The sequence below is a fragment of the Anabrus simplex genome, chromosome 2, assembly GCF_040414725.1.
Source record: "Anabrus simplex isolate iqAnaSimp1 chromosome 2, ASM4041472v1, whole genome shotgun sequence".
NCBI lineage: Eukaryota > Metazoa > Arthropoda > Insecta > Orthoptera > Tettigoniidae > Anabrus > Anabrus simplex.
The window spans coordinates 128,095,138-128,106,065 of record NC_090266.1 but is presented as its reverse complement, the minus strand read 5'-3'; the positions used below and the strand labels follow the sequence as shown (position 1 = coordinate 128,106,065).

The 10,928-nt window shown below is 38.8% G+C and overlaps 1 protein-coding gene across 1 annotated transcript in view; it reads right to left on the bottom strand.

The window, feature by feature from the left end:
• Window positions 1-9,368: 9,368 nt before the first annotated feature.
• Window positions 9,369-10,928, bottom strand: part of LOC136863925 (luciferin 4-monooxygenase) — a 255,863-nt gene continuing 254,303 nt past the window's right edge. Inside the window, exons 7-8 of the mRNA XM_067140354.2 lie at window positions 9,681-9,840; window positions 9,369-9,549 (exon numbers count right to left, since the gene is read on the bottom strand). Coding sequence (XP_066996455.1) covers window positions 9,428-9,549; window positions 9,681-9,840 — 282 coding nt within the window. The 3' untranslated portion in view covers window positions 9,369-9,427. The remainder of the gene's footprint in view (window positions 9,550-9,680; window positions 9,841-10,928) is intronic.

Here is a 10,928-nt window from a genome sequence, read left to right as displayed (position 1 = left end):
ACTTACGGAAGCAAAAGAAAAATTGAATGAAATTAATTTTAAAAATAAACTGTTGCGCGAAGACTTGCAGTAACTTATGCCATAAGCTCACCATATGTAGACTCTGTTGTCTTGAAGCTGATGATATGTGGATCTCGTACCGGCTGCCTTCTCTGTTGTTGGATTCCAGTCCTACTTCTACATTTCCTGTCCTTAACACTTCCTACTGTACTCCTTACATAAAGTCGTAATGAGTCCTAATTTTAAGTGCGAAACCACCATGGGTTATGTTCATGGAGAGAATACATTCGTATTCTTCCGTATTACGGAACAGTAGCGTAGCTAAATTCATAATAAGAGCTCTCCTGCCCTATACTAGTCAAAGCCGATCTCCCGTTGACTACCTCTCGTCATTGAGATAACAAGTCCCAATGAGAGTAACTTTTGAGTAGAATATACTCAGATGCGACGTGAACTAAGTTAAAATCTTCTCCGATGTGTAGACGTAGAATCGTAGTAAGAGTATGAATAAGAATATAAATGAGAAAGTCCCAAAGAGAGTGTCCTCTCCAGCCCTTGTCGGTGGTATTTATCGGTTCAAAAGTCTCCTTCCATCAGCGATATCACATGGTTCAGTAAGATTCGGGGTCTCATCCCTTCTCCAATGTATTGCTGTGGATCCATCACTTTGCTTCATTACGTTCATTCACATAGGCTGAACTTTCCCGCTGAAATAAAGCGTCCCGAAGCTGAGTTTGAAAAGTGGGTGTTAATAATGTATCAACTGTCTCTTCATGAGGTGGAGAGGGTAATATCTCTCGTAACCTCGATGACGTACTTTTCCTGGAACTGGGCTGAAATTAGCCTGCTGACTCTGGTCACCTCACAACGGCTATTGGAAAATTTACTGCAAGTTATAAATATGCGTGATGTTGAAATACTTTACCCAATAATTTGTTCGTTCAGAATACGTTATGGCCGCGATACAAAGAAATGAAATTATGATTGAAATGGATGATAAAAACCCTATATATATATATATACATATTAATTTAAAAATGACCTATCAGTGAATAAATATATACATCTTATCAATTAAATATATAGTTCAATAATTAAAAATATACAGTGATGTCCCAAACATCACATTGTTTGCAAAATTAATAACTGGTTTGACATAAGGCAGTTTGGGTTTAGGAAAGGTTATTCCACTGAAGCCCAACTTGTAGGATTCCAGCAAGATATAGCAGATATTCTGGATTCAGGAGGTCAGTTGGACTGTATTGCGATTGACTTATCTAAGGCATTTCATAGGGTAGATCATGGGAAACTACTGGCAAAAATGAGTGCAATTGGACTTGACAAAAGAGTGACTGAATGGGTGGCTCTGTGTCTAGAAAATAGAACTCAGAGAATTAGAGGAGGTGAAGCTTTATCTGTCCCTGTAAAAATTAAGGGGGGAATTCCTCAAGGCAGTATTATAGGACCTTTATGTTTTATTATATATATCAATGATATGTGTAAAGAAGTGGAATCAGAGATAAGGCTTTTTGCAGATGATGTTATTCTGTACAGAGTAATAAATAAGTTACAAGATTGTGAGCAACTGCAAAATGACCTCGATAATGTTGGGAGATGGACAGTAGGCAATGGTATGATGATAAATGGGGATAAAAGTCAGGTTGTGAGTTTCACAAATAGGAAAGGTCCTCTCAGCTGCGTTGATGGGGTGAGAGTTCCCTTTGGGGATCATTGTAAATACCTAGGTATAAATATAAGGAAAGATCTTCATTGGGGTAATCACATAAATATGATTGTAAATAAAGGGTACAGATCTCTGCACATGGTTATGAGAGTATTTAGGGGTTGTAGTAAGGATGTAAAGGAGAGAGCATATTTGTCTCTGGTGAGACTTCTACTTGAGTATGGTTCCAGTGTATGGGACACTTACCAGGATTACTTGATTCAGGAACTGGAAAAAATCCAAAGAAAAGCAGCTCGATTTGTTCTGGGCGATTTCCGACAAAAGAGTAGCGTTACAAAAATGTTGCAAAGTTTGGGCTGGGAAGACTTGGTAGAAAGGAGACGAGCTGCTCGACTAAGTGGTATGTTCCGATCTGTCAGTGGAGAGATGGCGTGGGAGGACATCAGTAGACGAATAAGTTTGGATGGTGTATTTAAAAGTAGGAAAGATCACAATATGAAGATAAAGTTGGAATTCAAAGGACAAATTGGGGCAAATATTCGTTTATAGGAAGGGGAGTTAGGGATTGGAATAACTTACCAAGGGAGATGTTCAATAAATTTCCAATTTCTTTGCAATCATTTAAGAAAAGGCTATGAAAACAACAGAGAGGGAATCTGCTACCTGGGCGACTGCCCTAAATGCAGATCAGTATTGATTGATTGATTGATTGATTAGTAAACTATTTATTTCTCACTTTAATCGTAATTGTAAAAATCACAAATATCTTCATATTACATTTGATTATTTATAGGATATTATTATAAAAGTGATTATAATTAGATAATCCACCGTTTAATTATCGTTCGTTCGTAATCTGTTTACCCTCCAGGTTCGGTTTTTCCCTCGGACTCAGCGAGGGATCCCACCTCTACCGTCTCAAGGGCAATGTCCTGGAGCTTCAGACTCTGGGTCGGGGGATACAACTGGGGAGAGTGACCAGTAACTCGCCCAGGCGGCCTCACGTGCTAATCTGAACAGGGGCCTTGGTGGGGGATGGGAAGATGGGAAGGGATAGACAAGGTAGAGGGAAGGAAGCGGCCGTGGCCTTAAGTTGGGTATCATCCCGGCATTTGCCTGGAGAAGTGGGGAACCACGGAAAACCACTTCCAGGATGGCTGAGGTGGGAATCGAACGCCCTCTACTCAGTTGACCTCCCGAGGCTGAGTGGACCCCGTTCCAGCCCTCATACCACTTTTCAAATTTCGTGGCAGAGCCGGGAATCGAACCCGGACCTCCGGGGGTGGCAGTTAATCACACTAACCACTACACCACAAAGGCGGACTACCATTTAATTATAAGGCTTTAAATTTTTATTCTTGCTTGGTTGTTTACTTTTTGTATATTTTACATGTGAATTTTTGTGAATATAAATATATAATACTTTAAAAGTGGAGTATGATTTGCAGTATTTAATATTATTTATCAAGGGGACTTGGAGTTAGTAATATGATAAAGTCATGCCAGCCGCCACGGTTATACGTAGGGCTAAAGTAAACATTGTTAGTATAGAATTTAGTAGGAATTTTATAAGTTTAAAGGTAGATTTTTAAGGTAGAATTGTAAGTGAAATTATCAGTATGTAACATATGTGCTCCTTATGTTATTGTGCGATTAAATAAATAATTTTGATTGTGTAGGGGCGAAAATCACGATGAAAATTTAACGCCAGGAAATACTCAAAACGGGTGCATTATATTACATTTGATTACTTATAGGATGTTATTATACAAGTGATTATAATTTGTTGATCCACCATTTAATTATAAGGCTTTAAAGTTTTATTCTTGCTCAGTTGTTTACTTTTTTGTATATTTTACATGTGAATTTTTGTGAATATGAATATATAATACTTATTACACTCAATATTGCCCATTCGTGCAGAGTAAGCAGTAATAATAAAAAAAAAATAATCGCATAGCCTCAGCTCCGTGTACAGGCATTTCAGTTTGACACCATCTGGCTGTCTGCTCGTCAATTTCGACGTTCCGTTTTACTCTAGGCCTACTAGATGGCAGACCGAGTAAACCGAATCTCTCTTGGGCGTCTGTGGCTGAGATTTAATGAATTTTGTCACCAAATGTTGTCACCAGAGATCTTTAATATGCCGACATCGTACGACATGGAGTGTTGAATGGACATTCTTCCGCCCTTCAAATATCCGACTACCTCTGCCGGGTTTGCACCCGCTATCTTGGGATCCGGAGGCCAACACTCTACCACTGATCCACAGAGTAAGCAGTTATTTCAACTGAAGGGTTCGAACCGAGTATGGATTAAGAATATTTTACAATCCTGATTATGCATACGAGTTTTGTAATCTCGTTAAAGCAACAGCGCAACTAAATTATCATCAACCGAGCTCGATAGCTGCAGTCGCTTAAGTGCGGCCAGTATCCAGTAATCGGGAGATAGTGAGTTCGAGCCCCACTGTCGGCAGCCCTGAATATGGTTTTCCGTGGTTTCCCATTTTCACACCAGGCAAATTCCGGGACTGGACCTTAATTAAGACCGCGGGCCGCTTCCTTCCCATTCCTTGGCCTTTCCCGTCCCATCGTCGTCATAAGGCCTATCTGTGTCGGTGCAACGTAAAGCAAATTGTAGAAAAAAAGTAAGAAATCCGACTTTTCCTCTGGAGGGATTCCTAATCTATAGGGTGGTAGGGATGGAGTCGGAACCGGTAGCATAAACATAATTCCCAACTTACTTAACGACAAAAACAATCTACGCAGGGCGTTTCAAAAACACACTGTAAAATTGCAGGGCTGGATTCCACATATGTAGAGGAGACAGAAAGGTTATATAAACAGGAGTCCGGATATTCACAATCACTGAGCTGTCAGGCTCTCAAGTTTCGTAAACTGGAATGTTATTTGCTACAATGTAATTTCTATTTCCTGTAATGAAATCGCAAATGTTGATTGCCTTACAAGAGATCTCCGAAATGTCCACCCCTTGCCGTACTGCAGGCTTCTGCTCGCCATCATATTGCATAACGAATACGCTTAAAAATTCCAGTGTTGTATGTATCATGTATCAAGCCTATTCTTCTATGCTATTCTTCCATTAAGTGTTGCTTCATCCTCCACAACAGTTCCGTACAACAATGACATTAAGTGCTCCGCAAAAAAAAAAAAAAAAAAAAAAAAGAAAAAAAAAAGGAAAGTTGAATGCTAACGGACACAAAAATAATATATGCAGGAGCGCTGTCGTACATGACGTCCGTCGCTTGGCGGAGAGCTAACAAATAGGATTCCCATTTATATATTTGAGAGTCTGATATCTCAGAAATTAAGCATTTTCAGGTCCATGTTTAGATAACCTTTTTGTCTGCACTACATACGAAGAATCGAACTCACTGAACTGTATAGTAATTGCCTAGCGCATGAAGCTACTGCGAGAGCGCAGCTCTTGAAGGCTATATTTTTGCTATTTGCTTTACGTCGCACCGACACAGATATATCTTACGGCGACGATGGGATAGGAAAGGCCTAGGAATTGGAAGGAAGCGGCCCGCGGTCTTAATTAAGGTACAGCCCCGGCATTTTCCTGGTGTGAAAATGGGAAACCACGGAAAACCATATTCAGGGTTGCCGACAGTGGAGTTCGAATCCACTATCTCCCGGATGCAAGCTCACAGCTGCGCGGCCCTAATCACACGGCCAGCTCGCCCGGTAAGTCGGAATTCAACGCTGTTGTTATTCCACGACATTCCTCTTGGCACCTCTACTGCAGTATCCTATGAGCCTAGCCGAGCTCAGTTTGCCTCGATAATCTCACCTGCCTTACGCAGATCGATCGCATTGAACTGATTGAGCAGACTGAGCTTGGACTGGTTTGAGACAAGGCGGAACAAAAGGCAAGTTTGGGAATCGCAAGGCTTAAAACTGCAGGGTAACAAGGGGATGGGAAAAACGTCCGCTGTTAATGACTTGTACCAATACCGAATGGATGAGATAGTGTTTAGATTCCTCGTTTATTGTATACGGTACTAGCTGGTGTACCCGTGCTTCGCTACGGGATTTTCAGAAAGTCTGACTTTGTGGTTTTCCTAACTGAAGTCAACATAGGTCATTACAAAAACGTCAATAGGAAAGTAGCGATTAAAAGCAATGTTATCATATAAAATACTCAATCAAATGGAAAACCGCACATTTTCTCGCTGTTAACGAACAGTACCACGGTGCCTATCTAACAGCCCAAACTTCCAGAGCTGTGATGACCAAATTTTCAATTTTTTTGCAATCATTTAAGAAAAGGCTAGGAAAAGAACAGATAGGGAATCTGCCACTGGGCGACTGCCCTAAATGCAGATCAGTAGTGATTTAATGTTTTACAGAGAAATAACGTTTAATCCATCGAATATATCGATGTTCTGTTTTCAAATTCTTAAATGGTATTAAGGGTCTCGTGAAATACTGTGCTGCATTTTTCGTGGGAGACACCGACACGAACGTTGTTTTTCTTTTGAATGATGCCATAGTAATTTCTGGCACTAGCAGAGAATTTCGTACTATTACGACTTGACTTCAGGCATGTAACTGATTCAAATAATAGGGAATTACTTTTTGATATATCACTAATACTTCAACCCGCGATTCTAGTGAATGACAGCGGGCACCGGTCTTGCCATATCAGACAGAATTCGCTGGCACAAGGATGTGTTGACATGCAAGCTTTTCACTTGTTGTGATACCAGCTTCCCAAATAGTACTCTACTATACATTACAGTACGTTCTCTAAAGGCATGCCACGTAAATACAATGTTTTGTAGGTCTTGGGTTTGCATCTTGACTACGACAGTCGAACTAAAGACGGGATAGGGAGTTTTATGTTTTTAAAGCAAATAAAATAGTAGTGTTGGTTGTAAAGGAACGTATGGTATCCAAAGCTTTAATGTTTCTAGACATGATACTGTGTGGGCTTTTGGGCTTATGCAGTGTCAAGGAAATAAGGTGAAATTCTTTACGTTTCACAGAGAAAAGCTTACACAGTATCATGTCTATAAGTACGGGCCGTGAAAGCATCAATGGCAACTTTAATGTTTCTGTTTTGAGAGTATAGTACATGCCAATTTAAACATGAGAATAACAGCAAAACTGAACAGCTACTTTTAGAAAAGCAAATGAATAATGTTCGAGTTAGATATCACTAATTATCAAAGTGAATTGGGCATAGAGTCATAATACGGTACAGTATCATTAGTTTAATTATTATGACACTAACAAGAGTTTTGTATTGGAGACGTTGCAGGCGAAGAGATTTTTTTCTTTATGTACCTAGGTAATAACTCCACTACGCTGATTCACTGCTCGCAGTCAATCGTTGGTTGATTCTAGGTGAAATTATTACAAAAACAATGCATACAAATGAATCAGGAGTGTTTCAAAATGATTTCCTACATTAGTGATCCTCACACAAATGTTTCTTTTTGGTATGTATTCGAAATGTTGACCATCAATGGCAATGTTCTGTACATTCGTAATCTTTTCTGGAGAGACTAGGTATGCCACTGATCGAAGATTTTCCCTCGATATTCAATACACTAAAATAAATTAACTTACAATAACACTTATCGTTGACAATACCTATATAAGAAATAATTAATTATCAAAGCTATATCTTATTGAAATGTGGTTCATTAAATTATATTAAAATTACTTCAGGTCAGGCCAGTGAATTTCGAAGCATTCATTAATCAAATACCATGGACTGGCCAACAAACTTTTGCAAAGTCTCTCTAAAATATTTTAACAGTTGATTTTGAAAAATTATGTCAGTTTATAAAATAATTAAAATGTTTTATTCCATTGATGGTATGGAATTTCTGAGTTATGTGCAATGTCATGTTACTACGCAACAGTATCCTTCTGTTGAAAAATGCTACTCACCACTTTGAAGCTCAAAATGTACGAACGATCCATCTGGACCTCTAGTGGTTCCATAAATCATTGCGAACCTATTATTGCTCATAAAAAGTGTGTTACGGTATGTCTTTCCCTTAATAATTTTGATGGAATTATAATTTGAAAAATGTCGATTGTGATGTGAAATGTACAGAAATTTTAATCATTTGTTCATTTTTACATCGTTTGGAACTTCAAAAAACGGGTAAAATTATGTTTTTTTAAAATGTGCTAATATTTTCATTTAGTTCACACATTATGTAACACCAATTACCGGCTTAAATCATCTCATTCCATAAATGAAAATGTTGGTGTTGACAGCTGATGTTATTTTCATCACTAAATACTAGGAAATTTTCACTTAGCGTGTGCGCGAAACGTTTATCGGCTTGCCTTAATGACTTTCTGCTTATTTTAGTCCTCTGCAAAAAAAATAAATAATGACCGGGCGAGTTGGCCGTGCGTATAGGAGCCGCGGCTGTGGGCTCGTATCCGGGAGATAGTGGGTTCGAACCCCACTGTCGGCAGCCCTGAAGATGGTTTTCCGTGGTTTCCCATTTTCACACCAGGTAAATGCTGGGGCTGTACATTAATTAAGGCCACGACCGATTCCTTCCCGTTCCTAGGCCTTTCTTGTCCCATCGTCGCCATAAGACCTATCTGTGTCGGTGCGACGTAAAACAACTAGCAAACAAACAAAAAAAAAGCAAAAAATTTCATTGCATTCTTTCTGTCATTTTAGGAAATCCAATTCCTAAAAATCGAGCTTAGATCTATTTTGATATAACATGAATATTTGAAGATACCGATGTAATGCGGACGATTTTGTGCCGTTCTTTTCGTCCCCGCATTCGTCTTCCCGAGAATGAGAGAGCAGAGAAAGAATAGATTAGATGATTCTGTTGTCAGACGCATTCCCGCCTTCTAATTTAGCATTGACGTGTTGCAAGTTACGTTCTTTGAAAACTGACACCCACTACATGTAACTCCTTCCTATAGGATTTAGTTTCTGAATCCTACAGAGAACGGCAAAGACGGATTTCTTTAAATACCGGTAAGTGCAACACCGTTAAGCGCTGTTCTTTCACTAACGTATCTTAGCACGAGTCGAAATAAAAATCATTGATCTCTGGGTGTTCAAATCCTATTTGAATTTCCACACCATCTCAGATACCTTTCGGTTTCTTGATCTGACCTATCGCTTTTGCACTACGGTGAACTATAAAGCAAAGATAGTAACTGACCCATTACGAGTTTCTTCTATAGTTACCTTATAGTCTCCTTTGTATCCCGATAAAATCATTTTGTGTACAGGATAGACTGGTAAGCAAAACTACAGATAAAAGGATACATGGACCAAGGTGAATGAGAGACCTTAATTAATTTTGATGATAAATTTCATTGAATTTGGCCTGATGACCGAGACGGGCCCCTTAAAGCAATAATAATAATAATAATAATAATAATAATAATAATAATAATAATAATAATAATAATAATAATAATAATAATAATAATAATAATACTCATTCGTTGATTATAGCCAACTTGTTCTAATTACTATCGGCAAACTCCTTGTGGTATGTTTCTAAAGAACACCGTTGATCTCTATAAGCAGGTTCAGTGAGGCAAAGGGCAGCAAAAACTGAAATATGTCTAAAAAAAAAAATAAAAGAAGTTTCCTAACTTCACAAATACGAGGTATTGATTCATTCACGAAAAAAATAAAATTTGTATCATTTAAGTAATTAACAGTACTTTTATTGCCAAACTTTACTAGAATGTTATAAGAAATCGATTACAACTTTGATTTCACTTTTCTTCGCAATTCTCTTCTTAGAATCTTACCAGATGGATTTTTCGGAATTTCTTCCACAAATTCCACTCCACCACGTAGTCTTTTGTGAGGAGAAACTTGCTCTGGAATAAATAAAAGGTATGAAGTATTAGACAACTGTTCCATCAAGACCAAAATTTCCTGAAATTGAAGTACATGTTACATAAATGTCTCTTGTTCATTCCTTGTATGAAGAATGACGGTTTTTACTAACTTTCTATGTAAGCGATAAGTTCCTCTTCTGTGACATCCTTCTTCTTGACAACAAATGCTCGTGGCAATTCTCCAGCATTATCATCTGGTACGCCTATGACAGCAGCGTCCTGTACAGCTGGATGGCTCATGAGCAATCCTTCTAGTTCGGCCGGAGCTACCTGTGAACAACACGACGATATACTGTACATATCTTAGTCAGAACATGGTTAACGATCTAATTGCCGGACTGACAGTCTCAGACGGTTGAGGAGCTGGCCTTCTGTCCCCAACTTGTCAGGTTCGATCCCGGCTCAGTCCAGTGGTATTTGAAGGTGCTGAAATACATTAGCCTCGTGTCAGTAGATTTACTGGCACGTAAAATATCTCCTGTGGGACAACATTCCGGCACTTTAGCATCTCTGAAAACCGTCAAAGGTAGTCAGTGGGACGTAAAGCAAATAAAATTAGAAATAAGCATAAAATGCTGAGTTGCAATATACAATGCAAAAGTAGCGTAGCGTGCTCTTTTTCATAAAGTTCTCGAAAGTTCTCTCACTTCCAAACGCAGATGCTGAAGGTAAAGGACGATTGATTAGCAGCTTAGACAATTACATTTCTACTGTATAAGTTAATAAGGTGACGGTTGAGGACTACTACAACCATTATTTGTTATTACTAGTTCATATCACCAACTCTCAATTAATAACAAGTTTACTGAACGTAAACAATATCGTACATACATCAGCAAGATTTAAAATGATCTGATAGAATCTGAGGATGTTTTTGTAGAGCGAAACATGTCATTCTTTAATAGTGTGTATTTGTTTACATGTATGTAATGCGTTATAATTAGTGTTTTTGACATACTGAAAAGCTTTTAAGTGACATTAAATTCACTTCCCTGCAACTACTCTTTTATTCCATTTGAGTATTCGACATGACCGAGCTCGACAGCTGTAGTTGCTTAAGTGCGGCCAGTATCCAGTATTCGGGAGATAGTGGGTTCGAACCCCACTATCGGCAGCCCTGAAGATGGTTTTCCGTGGTTTCCCATTTTCACACCAGACAAAGGCTGGGGCTGTACATTAATTAAAGCCACGGCCGTTTCCTTCCCAGTCCTAGCCCTTTCCTGTCCCATCGTCGCCATAAGACCTATCTGTGTCGGTACAACGTAAAGCCAATAGAAAAAAAAAATTCGACATGAGTCGGCACTGAGAGATTAAAACCAGTGGAAGCCCCTAGAAAATTGGAGTGTTCCTCCCTCCCT